The sequence below is a fragment of the Cantharellus anzutake genome (assembly GCF_015039405.1).
Source record: "Cantharellus anzutake strain C23 chromosome Unknown EI90scaffold_142, whole genome shotgun sequence".
NCBI lineage: Eukaryota > Fungi > Basidiomycota > Agaricomycetes > Cantharellales > Hydnaceae > Cantharellus > Cantharellus anzutake.
The window spans coordinates 111,755-128,713 of NW_024067092.1; the positions used below are offsets into that span (position 1 = coordinate 111,755).

The 16,959-nt window shown below is 50.5% G+C and overlaps 1 protein-coding gene across 1 annotated transcript; it reads left to right on the forward strand.

The window, feature by feature from the left end:
• Window positions 1-2,435: 2,435 nt before the first annotated feature.
• On the forward strand, window positions 2,436-4,390 carry EI90DRAFT_3022166 (uncharacterized protein; the record flags this gene model as incomplete). Its single annotated transcript, XM_039057744.1, has 7 exons — window positions 2,436-2,888; window positions 3,199-3,210; window positions 3,255-3,452; window positions 3,515-3,802; window positions 3,827-3,856; window positions 3,984-4,219; window positions 4,291-4,390. The coding sequence occupies 7 exons, from the start codon at window positions 2,436-2,438 to the stop codon at window positions 4,388-4,390; spliced, it is 1,317 nt and encodes a 438-aa protein (XP_038908739.1).
• Window positions 4,391-16,959: the final 12,569 nt, after the last annotated feature.

Below are 16,959 nucleotides of genomic sequence, written 5' to 3' on the forward strand. Positions count from 1 at the left end.
GAAATGCACAAAAGCAGCCAGAATTTGAGAGCTGAACACGCGAGTCCAACCTGCTGATGTGCTCGGACCATCTCAGAAGACATGTGGGAGTTGGAATTCTCTGCCGCTTGTAGGTTTGCGTCCCTGTTGTTTTACTCTCAATTTCTTCTGCATTCTTACCAGGATATGCGGTCCGTGCTGTCTTTCTTCATCAGGATTGAACCATATCAAATTGACGCTCATATTCAACCCCCACTCGCCTCTTGCTTACTGCTCAAATCAAGCTCGATTTCTCATTCACAATCACTGCTGTTTCTTGTAATGTAACCTGGTAGAAGCAATGTCTTTTTACTGTATATTACCATACTAATAGCCATAAATAACCATGGATTGTAAGGTATTTTATCATTGACAATCATCATAAATTACAAGACCGGTGAGGTAAAATACCAAATACGACCATTGTAAAGTGACCGTTTACCATCATTGAGATGGTAGAAAACTGTGAAAAAGTAGGTCTTTTACCCTCATTAGTATGGTAATGGGGACTCGGTAATGTCGGAAAAAGTTCAAATCCGCACCAATACATTGCAATGTGATGCAATGACCAAAACGGGTATGGGGCAATGCAACGGTTGCATCAAACACTTAAACGTTGCAACGGCAGAGGCCGGGGCCCAATACATTGCAACGTGACCCACAGCATTGCAATACATTGGTTCCATTGCAACACGGCCTATTGGGTTAAATACATTACAACACTAGGGGTTGTATTGCGGTAAAAAGTAATTTATTATATCGCATTGTTGTACTTGGGACTTGAACACCGGACCTTGGAGTTACCATGGGAGCGTTAGGCCGACATACAATGTATTACACAATATACTATGACTACAAGAATACATACATTACCGCTTGGCCAGCGAGCCCTTACTGATTCAGGGTCAACCTTAGGTTTCTTATATACAGCTAGAGACATCGGAGAGACTCCAAACCAGGCTCATAGAGTGAATCCGCTGTTCTACTTTCAGCATTATCCTCCTCCATTCCTGTTTCGCCTTTCATTGTGTTTACTGGGTCGCTTCCTTATCAGAGAGTGTCACTGTTCTCACGTTATCTCATTCCTGTTTTCCCTCCATCTGTCGAAATTGTATCCAGTGCAACTACTGGACTTATCCGGAGCTCCAATTCAAATGGCTTCAAATCCAGGTCACGTGGCAAGGACATAAAATCATGGACAAGCCTGGTATCGAACCCAGGACCTCTAGCGTGCATCCATACACTACTCGCCCTTGAGCCATGCCGGTATAGGCTGTTAAACTCTATACTATTGGGAACATATTATATTCTCCAACACCATCTCCCCACTTGCCTCAACCACAAAACCCGATCAATCCTTTGTGCAACTTAGTATCACACTTGCACAATCTGTAATTGTGCCTATCCCTTCACCACCATCCAACAATCAACATCTTATCGATCAACCCATGCAACGCACCCCCACCCTGCACGACCTAGATCTCGCCCAAAATCCGTACCTGCTCACTTGCAGGCGAGGTGGATCAGAGCGCCAGGCGACTTCAACGCCACGGAGAGGGGTTGTTCAGTGGTATTAGGTGCATAACATTCAGTATGTTGTGAAATGGCTCACCTGGGTATGACATGGGGATGTTGGGTGTCATATTGCAGGTGTTGCCTTGACATTGCTGTACATTGTGCTGACCAATGTTGAATCCCCACCGCTGTCTCATCACTCCCCACTCCATACCCACTGTATCATAATGCCCCGGCCTTCCTGGAACCAACCCAACCAGCATGGGCACCTTCCAACTACCACTGCAACACCACCCACACCCACCAAATCACGGCCATTGCCATCACCTCCGGGGTCTTCAACTATTGCACACCATCACCATCGGCAATTTGGTGTCGGGCCGAACTGTTGCAAACTCCCCCTGTCCGGCATCCTACCTCATATCTGCAAGCCATTTTCCTCCCACCACTTCCATCAAGTTGATTGGGCTTGTGTGACGTTTAGGTTGGGTGGGGCATCTTCAGTGCCATTTGTCGCACATTCCATTTCCCATTGCTGCATCCATCGGCACTGTACCACATATTACTATTTCACTCAATGTACGGTAGTATTAGATGTGAGCAATCTAATTTTGGCTATCTATCCACCCATAAAACAACCACAGCACTGTTGTACAATCTGATACTGTGCTGATGGACCGATTGTGTGTACACACGTGGGAATATTACCGGTTATATTCATACACACCGATTACCTGTGCCCTGTGATATTCTTGCATATTCTATGATCATGTGATCCTATCGGTGTATTGTTTGGTTTCCTAAATACCGTGCTCTTCATGTATATAGCTGAGACTTGCTGGGGATGTTCCTTTCCCCCAGCCTTAATCACAACTAGGTTCATTAGCACAAGCACTACTGCTATGTCTGCCTCACTAAGCTCTACTGCCTTCCAATCCCGTGGCTTCCAGGCACCATCTAGTTCTACACCAGTGCAACCACCTACTGTGTCTGATCTGCCCATCAACACTGATGTGCATGGTGAAGCTGATGACAGTGAAGTTGCTGGAGACACCAACAACAATGGCACTGATAGTGATGACCCTACCCCTGGTGATGCCTCTACTGTCAAAAGCATTGAGACTTCGATCACAAAATATGCAGCCCTTTATGCCATTTTCCATTCTCCTTTTTTATCGAAAGTTTCCCTTCTGGTGGAACTCAGCAGTGATTTCCACTCATGGGCACCAACAGAAATGTTTTCATCTGTTGAAAATTTCAATCAATTCTGTGTCCACAAAATTCTCACAATGAAATATCCTATCTTAACAAATGAGCTCCGCACTCATTCTGGAGCTATGCCTTGGTCAGCAAAGGTATGTACTCATGTGCTAGTGATTCTCCTTGTGGCTTTCACTAATTAGGCATGTCTGGTACAACTAGTTTGTTTCAGCTGTTGGGGCACAAAGGCGGCAAATGATGAGCTGCTTGTGGCAATCAAGTTTTCAACTGTTTGGCATGGACCTAAGCATACCAGTGCTGAAGTTGGGTCATGGCCCAACTGTGGAACAACTTCAAGAATATTTGGGAGTAATCCCTGATTCTACCAACCCCTTCGACCACTTGCCTTTGTTCTTGTTCCCAGACAATGACTGATCTCATCATCAACATGTGTTTCGCTCACAGGTCCTTGCAGCTGTAAGTATTTCACTTGTGGGCTATACATATTATTCTACTCACAGTGCTACAACAAGGGGATAATTGTCATTATTTTTGGTCCTTCTGCACTCAATGGCCCTGTTTCTTCCATCCCCTTTCCAGGATCCCCTGAGCTTGAGAATTGGGAGCCTGCAGAATTATATGCATCACAAAGGGCACTAGGGAGCATGTATGAGGTAACTGAAATAACCCCTGGCACTTTGGCCATTGTTTCAATGCTGGTATGCCATAAGTAGAATTCTGCTTGAGAATCTTGTGCTGACCAATTATATCTAAACAACAGGTTTATTTCATTTTGTCTGGTGACACTGAGATGGTTTCTGGTTCTGGCAAGCCCAGTGCCACCAACTATGTTGATATCCTTCTCAACTTCTATCATTTTATCCTTACCCTACTTCACCAAGAGAAAACGACCACAGTCCAACCAATGCATAAGACCATGGATTGGTACAAGCATTTCTTGTTTGGTCCTCCTGCAGGAGCAGGAGATGCACATGCATCAGGACGAGCTGGAAGTCTTTCTTTGGGCCTGAGTGCTCTTCTTGAAGAAATGGAGCTTAGTGGCAGTAATGTGAGTCTTCCATCAGATTTGCAGGAATTGATGCAGGCTAGAGTTCCACACTGTGTGAGTACTAAAAATTTACCATAGGAAGCAGATCCAGTGTCACTCAATGTTAATGTTTCCTCTGAAATGTCTCATGTGTTCAGCCAATTTTCCCTTATATATTTTGGTACTGACAATTTTGCTGAAGGTCCAGAACCAGATGTACAGACTGAAGTGGTGGCTACCCCAGTCAGCCTGGATGAGGGGAGGGAGACAAGGTATGGGCACAGAGGCCGGGCCCACACAGGTGACACTTCTGGGAATGACAGTTCTCGAGAAGTTAGTCGTGGAAGGAGAGGCCAGAGAGGTGGAGCCCAGGGTAGCAGCAGTCACAGAGGTCGTGGAAGTCATGGAGGCAACAGCACTACACATGGTGATGAATAGGTACTGTCAATGTACAACTCAAATTCTTTGTCTGCATGTAATGTTAGTCTCTATGTGTAACATCTTGTCAGGGACAGCTCTGAAAGCGGCAAAGTCCTGGTGCTGGGGACTTGGTGGGACGAGAAATGGCTGTGCATAGTGGTGGTCCTGTTGTGGGGTGAGTGTCCCTGACCACTTAGTCTGAAGTGTGAAAGTGAGAAGAAGCCTATTTCCTCTTCCTATATATATCCTGTATGATACATTATAGTACTTTAGCTCTAATATCGATTTGACCATGACCCCCAAGTCCTGACCCCAGCAAGGCAACCCCAGTGAGTCTGAAATGAGGGCCAAGAGACAGCTAGGGGGCACAGCACTCCTTTAGAGTCGCTGAGGCCAAATGCCCTACCCTTGGGCCTTGTTCATGGCATCATGGCCATCGCGGCCTATAGCAGCCTGCAATGGTGACCTTCGGTGCCAACCCTGGACCAGCATCTAACACTAAGGTACAATGGTTTCTAAACTACAGGTATATATAGAGGACTTTACACAAAGTCCAAAAGGTACTGAAAGGTTCTGAAAGGTGCCAAGGGATAACCTGAACAGGGAACCCAGGTGTCAGGTCAAGGAGGGCAGAGAAGAAGGCCAAGGAATGAATGGGAACAAGAAATGGGTAACTGTCAGGGCTCGGTCTTCGATCAGGGACAGCCTGACCTCAGGCCTAGGTGTGTGCGATGTTCCGGGTGGTTGGGCGCTAGACCCTGTCCTCAGCTCCTCAAACTCACTGAAGGGACTAAGCAGGGATTGAGTTGTCATGTATTACAGAGGGTAACTACAACTTGCCTAAGCGGGGATTGAGTTGAGAAGAAGGGTAAGTTTCCCTATTCCCTGCTTGGCTACTATAAAAAGGAAGTGTACTGTACAGTTCATAACGTGACTCCAGGTAGAAGCCGAGCATGTTCCCGCGACTCGGAAAAGGTGTCACGTGGGTTAAGGCGAGTTGCTCGCCTTGACCCACGTGATTTTTCCTGCGGGCTCACATGCGGGCTGAAGTTGTGAGAGATATGTAGGGATGGGGAGGTCTGGGAAGTGGGGGAAGTCTGGGAAGGTGGTTCTGGGGCATGGTTGGGTGCCCTGACAGCAGGGTCAGGGGCCGATCCCTGACATCACCCCCCCTCTATGCCACTTCGCCTCGAAGTGGCTGTGGTCCATGGTTGGGGGGTTTCCTTTGTCCTCCTTGGTCTGGGGGCTTCCGGGTGGGCCTGGTGGAATTCTTTCAGGAGGTCTGGGGAGTTCTCCAGGTTCTCTCTGGGGAGCCATTCATTTTCTGAGTTTGGCCAGCCAGAGAATTTGACGAAGTACCAGAGCCATCCATACCGGTACCTGGAATCCAGGATTTTCTCCACTTCATACTCCTCTTCTCCATTCACGATGTCCGGGCCAGGGAGCGGGTCTGCATGGTGTTCAGAGATTCTGTCTGGGGCGTAGGGGCGGGTGTTTGAGACCGAGACTACCAGGTGAATTCCTCTTTGATGGGCTGTAAGCTGTAGCTTTACTGCTGCTGGGGATACCACCTTGACGATCTGGAAGGGGCCGATCCATCTGTGGTCAAGCTTCTTGGTTGGTCGGTCTGTCGTGTAGTTTTGAGTGTTGAGCCAGACTTTGTCCCCAACTTGGTAGACTGGTGCTGCCTTCCAGTTCCTGTCATAGTACCGTGCCATCTCTTCTGCTGCGTGCTCTAGTGCTGCCTTTGCCTCCTCTTGCATCTTCATCATCCGAGAGGCAAAGTCATTAGCCCCTTCAACTTCAGACATGCGGGTCGGTTCGGTCCCCATGCGTGGGTGTTGCCCGGAGTCAAGCTCGAAGGGGGTGCGTGTCAGGGCACACCCGCCTGACCTGGGTCCACCCGGACCCACCCGACCACACCACACCTGCTCCCCGCTGTCCAACCCTCTCCCTCCTCCTTCCTCTGTCTCTCCTCCCCTTTCCTTTCTCTCTTTCTTCCCCTTTCTTTATCCCATTCCTCTCATCTTCCTTTTCTTGTTTATTTCCTTCTATCTACACGGACCACCTTCCTTTGTATCAATGTACTATTGACCCGTCCGGCCCACACACCCCGGACGGCTCCCCGCTGTGCCCAGCACGCGCTGTAGGAGAAATCATATTCAAAGAATAAAACAATGATCTATCAGAATAGTCAACGAACAGGTGACAAGTTCAGACGTTTAACAGATCTCATGATCTTTATGAGACTGGACAGACATTAGAAGATCATTATAAAATATCTACACCCATGTAGTATGAGATTTAATCTACTACAATCATGCCTAGAACTTGACATAGGTGTAATATTCAAAGAATATATCCCTACAACAAGAAAATAGCACATAGACGGCAGAATAAGAAGGAACATTGGGAAAGGAATGTAAATATCTCGGGAACCAGTAAACTTTTGACTGTAATCTTTTTACCATCTGGAAGGACTGTTTCTTAACTTTATCCACGGTTTTGTTTCATTCTAAAAGCTTCAAAACTGACGGAGATATCGCTCAAACGGCGAAACACCTTATAATTCATATATATTTATTTGCTAATTCTTACAAAAGGTAATGTGACTCAAGGGAAATATATTGGCGCCCGGAAGTCTGGCGGACCGAATACCATATGATAGAGTATTCCCCGGCGCGGGCGGACAGTTTTTGATCGCATCAGAAGAGGAGAAAATGCTAAAAAACCGGATCTTGTATATTTTCCCATGATTCATCAAAACTTTTTGATTTTAAGCCCAAATAAATCGGAACAAAGGAATGATTGATGATCTGGATCTCGGATCATAAGCATGAAGTGATTCAGAAGTCCGCGGATCAGTTAATTAATTGGGAAGGCTCTAGAACATTAGTAATGATGTGGCTTCACAAAAAGGGGTCAATTAGAGAACAGTCTAGAAAGTTCCTTTATAGCCGAGTCATTTCTAAAGATAACCGTTCGTAATTAAGGCGGTGTAGAGCATAGCTTCAGCGCTACAAGATCCCGCTGAGATCGGCCCAAAAGACAAAGAAATGAATTACTTATTGCTGAGTCATGTCCTAAGTCCATTATTAAGCTTACACAGCCCAAGCCCCTATATCATTCTAGAACTATCTATAATACAAATGTAGCACATGTAACTAGTGCGAGGCGTGGGAGTAGAGAGGCCTCTGAAAAGCATAAAAGGCCACCGCTTCTGCCCCCTCTCAAACCTCAGGTAGAAATAAAAGTTTAATTCTCCTCACCAGTGGTTGGTTCGTTTGCTCCAAAAGATAAAAGCAAATATTAGTTGTTAGCTAATATAAAACTAACACGTCACTCTAAGCGTGAGTTAGGGTCAGTTAGACACAGCTGAACAAAAGTGTCATAGTGAGAATTAGTGAGAATTTGGTGGAGGGACTTCTTAATTGAATAATCTCTCAGTAATATTTGGTTATCACACCACAGGAGAAAAGTGAGCGATCCTGAACCTGCTAGATAACTAGCACGCACTCTAAGCGATAGAAAGAGCAGTTTGGTCACTCCTGTATTGAGTAACATTTATTGTGGAATTATTTTATTAGTAGTTTTCCTTCAGTAAATTATCAGGAAAATCACATCCTACTGAAAAGTGGTATATCTAGGTGTAATATTGACTAGAAATCATAGTAAAGTCAATATAGAATTTTATCCATAGACGATCTATACGTCAGGTGAGATTGTTGGGGGGTGTTTATTGTTGTTTAGACAGTGAACAATTATATATTTGGCAACCAAAACACGGTCAGTACGCAAATCAGCACAAACTCTAATATCGTTATTGGACGTAGGAAACTGGTTACATAAGGTGATCCAGCTCCACTCCTTCAGCGCGCATGCAGCGGACGCTCTCGGGATCCCCCGCGGGGACACCCAGATGCCTGCGGCTGCCTCCGAGGGTGACGTGGCACTCGTCATGTGACTCAAGCCGCATGTACATAAATGTACCTGAAGTGGGAACCGAAGAAGTAACCTTCTTCTCACATTCTCCACTTCAGGTAAGTAGTATAGTTTTCCCTTTTAATAACAATAACACATTCTCCACTTCAGTCTAAGTGGCCAGGGACTGCTGTCCCTCCCCGGACCCGCCAGCACGCACACCCGGTTTGCACCCCGTGAGGGCCCTTCTGCCGGGCGATACATCCGGACCCCCTCTACCCCGGACGCGTCCCTGACAGTGCGGTGGGTGGAAGAGTGGATGCGGTTGTTATAGGCGAACTCGGCAAGCGGCAGCCAGTCAGCCCAGTTGTCTTGCCTGTGGTTGACGAACACCCGGAGGTAGGTTTCTATTTCCTGGTTGACACGCTCCGTCTGGCCATCAGTCTGTGGGTGGTAGGCTGTTGAAGGGGCGAGCTTGATCCCTAAGAGGTCTGCTAGCTCCCTGGAGAAGCGGGAGACAAATGCACTGCCTCGGTCGCTGAGCACTTCCTCTGGGAGGCCATGATGCCTCCAGATGTGTTCGAGGAAGAGCCGGGCCACGCCTGCTGAGTCTACCGTAGTGACTGTGGGGATTGCGTGAATGCGCTTTGAAAGTCGGTCTACCACTACCAGGATTGCGTTGTACCCCTTGGAGTCTGGGAGTTCTCCAATGGTGTCTACTGAAATCACCTGCCACCTGCGGGTAGGGACCTTGTTTGGGATGAGCTTCCCGACTTTCCGAGATGGGAATGTCTTCACTCTGTTGCAGGTGTCGCACCCTGAGATGTACTGTGCAACATACTGTGCCATCTGGGGCCACCAGTAGTTTCGGGAGACGAGCTCCACAGTCTTCCACCGCCCAGGGTGGCCTGTTGCCACCGAGTCATGGTGGAGTTGTACCAGGTCATGGCGGAGCTGTGGGTCTTTCGGGACATACACCCGGCCCCGGTGGAGGATCAGTTCCCCTTCCTTCTCCCATTCATCCGAGTGTAGGGTCCCCCTTTCCAGCTCTCTCATTGCCTTTACCACTCCCTTGTCATGCTCCTTCCCCCTGCGTATCCTGTCCAGGATGTCTGCCTCTTCTCCCTCCACTGTGACCCCCTCCATAGCTCTGACTTCAAACCAGCCTGGGTGTAGGAGGGTCATGTCCGTGTTGTCGTCCTTCCCTTTCGGGTGGTCTGGCCGACATGAGAGGGCATTGGGCTTCCCCATGAGTTTCCCTGGTTTATGGACTAGCAGGAAGTGGAAGCGGGAGAGGTAGAGGGACCACCGTGCCTGACGCCGGTTTAGCCTCTGGGCTGAGCGGAAGTAGGAGAGGTTTCTGTGGTTGGTGTATATGTCGAACCTCTCAGGGGTGCCTTCAAGGAAATGGCGCCACTCTTCCAGGGCTCGGACTATGGCAAGCATCTCCTTGTCATAGATTTTGTAGTTCCTCTCTGCATCTGAGAAGCCCTTTGACATGAACGCCACCGGGTGGAATTCCCCATCTGTCTGGAGCTGGGAGAGTACCGCCCCTGTTGCGAAGTTGGAGGCATCACACTCCAGTCGGAACTGACCTGAGTCCGATGGGAAGGTGAGGACCGGTGCTGAGGTGACAGCCTCCTTCAGCCCATCAAATGCTTCCTGTTCCTTTCTCCCCCAGGTCCACTGCTTCGACTTCCGGGTGAGTGTGTGAAGGGGCCGGGCCTTCTCGGAGAAGTCCTGGATGAAGCGGCGGTAGAAGTTGACAAACCCCAGGAAAGACTGGACCTCTTTGACCTTCGTGGGTGCTGGCCAGTCAGTCACTCCCTGAACCTTCACTGGGTCCATGGCAACGTGGTTCTCTGAGATGACAAGGCCCAGGTAGTTGATCTTCTGCTGCTCAAACTTGCATTTCTCCGGTTTGAGGAACAGCTTCCGGCCCCTCAGTGTGGATAGGACCTCCCGGACGACCTTCCGGTGCTCCTCCAGGGTGGGTGTGAACACCAGGATGTCGTCCATGTAGCAGATGACGACCCCTCGGTCTATGAAATCCCTGAGGATGTCATTCATCATGGTCTGGAAGGTGGCCGGGGAGTTGCACAGTCCGAAGAACATCACCATTGGCTCAAACAACCCTCGGTTGGTTGCAAAGGCTGCCTTCCACTCGTCTCCCTCCTTGATGCGGACGTTGTTGAACCCCCACCGGAGGTCGAGGGCTGAGAACCACTTGGCATCCCAGAGGCGGGTGAGGATGTCGGAAACTAGGGGGAGGGGGTAGGAGTTCTTGACGGTGATCTCATTCAGCTTTCGATAGTCCTGGACCAGCCTTAAGGAGCTGTCCTTCTTCTTCACGAAGAACACTGGGGCCCCCATGGGGGATTTGGATGGGCGGATCCGCCCATTTGCCAAGTTCTCCCTGAGGAAGTCATCGAGCTCTCCTTGTTCTGCAGGGGACAGTGGGAAGGTCTTTCCTCGTGGCAGCTTAGCCTCAGGGATGAGGTCAATGGCGTGGTCCCAAGGTTTCCGGAGTGGTAGTTGGTCAAAGGCCTCTTTCAAGAAGACGTCCCTGAAGTCTCGGTAGCACTCAGGCACCATCTCCTCGAGAGGCTTTTCCCCTGGGGTGGGGTCCTGCACTCTTTGGGCCATCCGCTGCGATGGGGTGGTGGTCGCCCTCAGGTCGTGTCCCCATCCTGGGGGAATCATGGCTGCGTACAGTCCATCCCCGGGTTCTACTGTGAGGTCAGGCTCCTTCGGAGCTATTGGCGCCACCCTGAGCGTTTGGCAGGCAGGTGGGCAGCGGGACATGATGACCTTTTGTCGGGCCCAGTCCACTTCCGGGTTGTGGTGTGTCAACCACGAGTGACCAATAATGACTGACTGGCACCCCAAGTTGGTCACTGCAAAGCGAGCTCGCTCCGTGTGTTGACCAAACGTAAGGAGTGCATCCACCTCCTCCGTGATGGATCCATTCTCATTTGGGGTGCCATCCACATTGTGGACCGGGATTGGTTGGGGTAGGGGGGTAGTCTCCAGGCCATGCTTCCGGACGAATTCACGACTGACAAACATCCCTGTGGCCCCTGAGTCTAGGAGGGCGGAGGTGGTCACTGAGGCGAGAGAGGTGGTTGCAGTCAGCTTCACCAGAAGGTTGAGGGAGCGAGGAGGGCGTTTGGATAGTATGTAGATCGCAGGTGGGGGAACAGCAACCTCAGCCAAGGCGCATTGTGGGTTCTCTCTGCGGGGTTTTGTGGGTGTGGCTCTTTTTTTCTTAGCGATCACTCGGTGTAACTTAGGTTGTGCTGTAGTCCTGGAATTGCCATGGTATCTACATGCAGGTACAGTGATGCTGGGGGACGACCGGGGCACATCCCTCACCGGTCGTCCTCCTGAAAATCCTCAGCAGGTCTCTCCTCCCCCGCTTCCTCCTCTGCACGGTCCAGCTCCTGGGTGAGGGGGCGGTCCTTTAGCAGGTCTGCGATCGCCCGGAGGTCTTCCGGGGCCAGGCGGGTCATCTCCCTAGGGGCCTCCCCTTGTAATGTGGCCTGGGCCTGATAGGGTCTCGGCCTCAGGCAGTCTCGGGCTATGTGCCCTAGCCGATTGCAGTTATAGCAGGGTCCAATGCGCCTCTGCTCGGTCCTGGGGGGTGGATGCGGTCCAGGTCCATGGGTTGGGGGCCGACTTTCGGGGCTGGGGCTGAGGGTGTGGGTGCAGCGGGAGGGGGAACGGGCCCGGGAGGAGGTCGGGAGTGAAATGGGGATGGCTTGACAGCCAGGGGGCGGGCTTGAGCTTGGGTGGCTTGGAATCGTCGCCACTGATTGTCAAGGAGGGAGGCTTCACGCTTCCATTCTGCCCATGTCGTGGGCATGGGCCGGAGGCGATAGATGTTTTCGCAAAGGCGTGGGTGAAGGGCGTGCTCAAATCGGTCCACAAGAGCAACATCTCCCATTCGTGACACTGGGCCATGCAGCTCAAACTGCTGGATCAGTTTGTCTACCGACTCATCCCCTTGTCAGAGTGAGGCAAGCTTTTGATGGGCTGTGGCTTGTCGGTTTGGGTCTGCAAACATAGAATCGAGTTCCGCCGCAAAGTCATCAAAGGAAATGGCTGGGGCTCCTGGGGCAAGGAGGGTGTTGATGCGTTGGGTGGCCCACGGTCCGGCAGTCCCTCCTTTCATGTATGACAGGACAAACAGGACTTGGCTGTGTTCGTCCGGAAACTCGGCATGGCGCATGCTCATGTAGAGTCCACACTCTGCCTTGAAGCGGTCTAGGTCATCTTGTGACCCAGAGAAGGGGGTAGGGGTGGCTACTTTGGGTGGCTTATGAGCCGGAGTGGGTGTAGGGGCCGGGGCTGGGGCCGTGGGTCTGGTCTGGGTGGCCAGTTGGGCCTGGAGATCTTGGAGCTGGCAGGTCAGCTCCGCTATCTGATCTTCCAGCGACATCGGGGGGGATAGAAGTAGGTTGAACCCTTCTTCTGCTGTCAGGGCTCGGTCCTCGATCAGGGACAGCCCGACCTCAGGCCTAGGTGTGTGCGATGTTCCGGGTGGTTGGGCGCTAGACCCTGTCCTCAGCTCCTCAAACTCACTGAAGGGACTAAGCGGGGATTGAGTTGTCATGTATTACAGAGGGTAACTACAACTTGCCTAAGCGGGGATTGAGTTGAGAAGAAGGGTAAGTTTCCCTATTCCCCGCTTGGCTACTATAAAAAGGAAGTGTACTGTACAGTTCATAATGTGACTCCGGGTAGAAGCCGAGCATGTTCCCGCGACTCGGAAAAGGTGTCACGTGGGTTAAGGCGAGTTGCTCACCTTGACCCACGTGATTTTTCCCACGGGCTCACATGCGGGCTGAAGTTGTGAGAGATATGTAGGGATGGGGAGGTCTGGGAAGTGGGGGAAGTCTGGGAAGGTGGTTCTGGGGTGTGGTTGGGTGCCCTGACAGCGGGGTCAGGGGCCGATCCCTGACAGTAACCAAGGTTAGCCAACTGAATTGAAAGAAGACATCAGTCATGAGAGAAACAGAAGATGACTAATCAAGAAGTGAAGGGTAGAGTCGCTGGGGATGCAGATACATAGCTCTGAAACTGGAGTTACACATCCAAGGAATATTGGGTGACTCCAATAAATGAAATGGATAGAAGGTTCTGGCTCAGGTCCGAGCATCTGGGGTGGAGATGGCTAAGGGTGCCAGTGTCAAGGACTAGTCCAGAGCAGGGGCAGTGGAAGTGGAAGTGGAGTGAAACAGTGGAGGGAACTGGGACAGGGTATAGTAATGTTGAAGGGAGTGGTGTGTCAGGGGATGAACCCCAGGTCCCCATGACCCCTCTCTATGGCCCACAGCCTAACCTGTAAACACAGCCCATCTCAGGGCATAACTATACTGTGGGTAGGAAAGTGAGAAGAAGGTTAACTTCTCACTTTCCCACAGTGGCCCCAATATGGCGAAAACTTCTGGGGATACCCGGAAGTCACATGAGGGCAGGATCTGGGGCCAGATCATGTGGTGCACAGAGCATGCAGTGTGTCATATCCATACATACCCGATCCCAATCCAACTTCCGGACCCTCTCCACCACCTCCAGAGTCCTACCTTACCCCTGTCCGCTCCAATACCTGCCTTCAGACATGATGCCACTCCTCTCCTCACCTTCCATCCCTCTCCTACCTTACCCCCGTCCACTCTGATATCCACCTTTGGACCTGACATCACTCCTCTTACTCCTCTCCTCCACCCCTCTTCTGCCAACCTCCGCCAAAGTTACGACCTTCCACCACAGTCCCGTACCCTGTACTTGGACACCACTCATACCTTTGCTCTGAGATCTTGTCATGGTTCCGACCTCAGACTTTGACTCCACCTCAGCTTAAGTCCATTGTATTGGTGACCTCACTTCATGTAAACTCCATTGCCAATATTTCTCAGACTTCCAACTTGGACTCCATAACCTCTGTAAGCTCCGCTACCTCCGAGTTTTACAGAATGCCCTCAGCACTCTCACCGCTTGTACTGTATCCTTTGCACTTTCCCCTCATCCCTATTTGGACTACTGCTTCCTTCCATTTTAGCCAGTTAGTCATCAATCCCACTTCACCTCATCCTCCTGCCCCTCTGGGCTTCGCCCTCCCTACCTCCTTTCGGATGTACCACAGAGTCTAACCCATGACCTTTAGTACTGCTCTGCTTCCATCATCCCCTTGTCTCCATTTCCGGGTCCGACCCCAACCTCGACACCTTCCAGATGAGTACGCAACACCTATGCTCCCGACTCCAGACCTCCACTCCGGAATCCCGTTTGCATCTCTGTCTCCGGAACCTCCAGTCTTAGCTCCAACCTCAGACTTTGACTCCACCTCCGCTTATACCCATTGTATTGGTTAGCTCATTCCATTTAATTGCCTTTGCCAATATTCCGGAGTTTAACTTCCGAGTTCAGACTTTCCGGACTTACTTCGGACCTTGCAACTATTGCATTGCTCCATTCAATTCCGCTATTCTCCCTCATTCCTATTTGGGCTGTTGCTTCCTTTCTATTCAGTCAGTCAGCCATTCCCCACTCCCATCCTCCTTCCTTCCTCCTTGGGCCTTGGCCCTTCACTCTGTCAGGGGACGACTCCCGGGTCCCCATGACCCTCCCCTATGGCCCACAGCCTCAGGTCTGGCCAGCCCTATCCAGGGCACAATCCTACTGTGGGTAAGGAGATGAGAAGGAAGCTAACTTCTCATCTTCCCACAGTGGCCACAATATCAGCAAACTTCCGGGGATACCCGGAAGTCACATGAAGGGGTAGGAACCGGGCCCAGAGCATGCAGCGTGCAGAGCATGTGCACATGCGGGAAGCATGGCGGGTGGAAGCGGGTCCGGACGCAGGTCCGGGTCCGGGCTAGTCAGGGTGTGTGCCCTGACACACTCCTCCTTTGGGAAACACCATTGAGTCAAACCCTTGACCCTCGGTGTTGTTCCTCATTCCAGCTCCTTTTGGAGTACCCTTGCCCCTTTTGATTCCGGACCCCTCCTTATATACAATGTACATAGTAACTTGTAACCTCGGTCCGAAATCGACTTGATTTCCCCCCAAGAGACTTTCCTTTGCTAGATCCGAAATTAGGGACCCCCAGGACAACCAGCGCTCCGCCTGAGTCGCTGAGGCCAAGGTCCTTCCATGCTAAGTTGTCAGGGCGTGGGAAAACGTTACCGTGACTTGCTGTTGGCGACCGTTGAGGTCTGCTGCTTTGGCGTAACAGCCCATTAAGGGCGGGGATGACAATCGCAGCGAAACGGGGTTTCAGCTTCAACGACTCGTTCGTGAGCGTTGCGCCTCGTACTTGATGTGGCCCCGATATTTCAGAGGGCAGAGGGTGCGACTGAGTCAGACAGAGAGTGCAGGGGGTAACCCTAGTTGATTTTCGAACTGAAGTATGAGGTAGTATACAACCGGTATTTATGTGTAATGGAATGAATAGAAATAAGTCACCAGATCTCCCGGAGATTGCGGGCGGGCTTAAGAAGGAATGAAAACAAACAAAGGGTGTGGGAGAAGGATGGCCATGCACAGCTGTCAAGAAAAACAAGTGTGATAAGGAATGACTCATAGGCCCGTGACGGGCTGTGGAAACAGGTAGCAGTGGCAGAGAAGGGTGACAGGCTTGTTCAGGCGGTGTTGGGCAGGTAGCGGAGTTGACGGGGTCAAAGCAGAGGAGGGAGAAGGTGTGGGGAGTAATCACCTGACTGTGGGAATTGCCGGGTCGTGACAGTATCCCCCCCTTGGGACTGAACCCTTGAAGTCCCATGCACGCATGAGAATCCTGTGGCCTATGCCAGGTTTGATTCCGACGGCGATCTGAACAAAAGGACTTAACTTGCTATCGCAACCCAAGATGCCCCCTAAGGCTTGCGCGATGGACCTCTCTTCCTGGAAAATTGAAGACCTCCAGTACAACTCCGGCAACGAGCAGGAGCTCATGCTCCAAAACGCCAAGAACGCCACAGACGGCACCGAGTTGAGGCTGATCGCATGGAGGAATTGCGTTGCGCAGAAGAGGCTCACTGCGAGGCAAAGCGTCTAGCGGCAGCTCGTCTTGCTGCTGAAGAAGAGGAGAAGAAGAAAAGGAAAACGGCTGAGTCGGTGATGGGGAAGGTGAGTAGTCCTGGTCAACTGATCAGGGACGCAGGGTGCTACTGATCGTCCTGATCATCTCGATCACAGCGTCCTGCGGCCAGTAATCGACCATCTACAGTGGGAGAGGATCCCCCACCTTGCGATCATTGTGTCCAGCGTAAGGTTGCCTGCATCTTGGGTACGGGCAATCGCAGTGTTTGCACCGAGTGCCAGAGACTGAAGCAGAAGTGTCGACGCGGGGACTGGACGTCACCCATGGTGAAGCGCTGTAGGAGAAATAATATTCAAAGAATAAAACAATGATCTATCAGAATAGTCAACAAACAGGTGACAAGTTCAGATGTTTAACAGATCTCATGATCTTTATGAGACTGGACAGACATTAGAAGATCATTATAAATTATCTACACCCATGTAGCATGAGATTTAATCTACTACAAGCATGCCTAGAACCTCGCATAGGTGTAATATTCAAAGAATATATCCCTACAACAAGAAAATAGCACATAGATGGCAGAATAAGAAGGAACATTGGGAAAGAAATGTGAATATCTCGGGAACCAGTAAACCTTTGACTGTAATCTCTTTACCATCTGAAAGGACTGTTTCTAAACTTTATCCACGGTTTTGTTTCATTCTAAAAGCTTCAAAACTGACGGAGATATCGCTCAAACGGCGAAACACCTTATAATTCTTATATATTTATTTGCTAATTCTTATA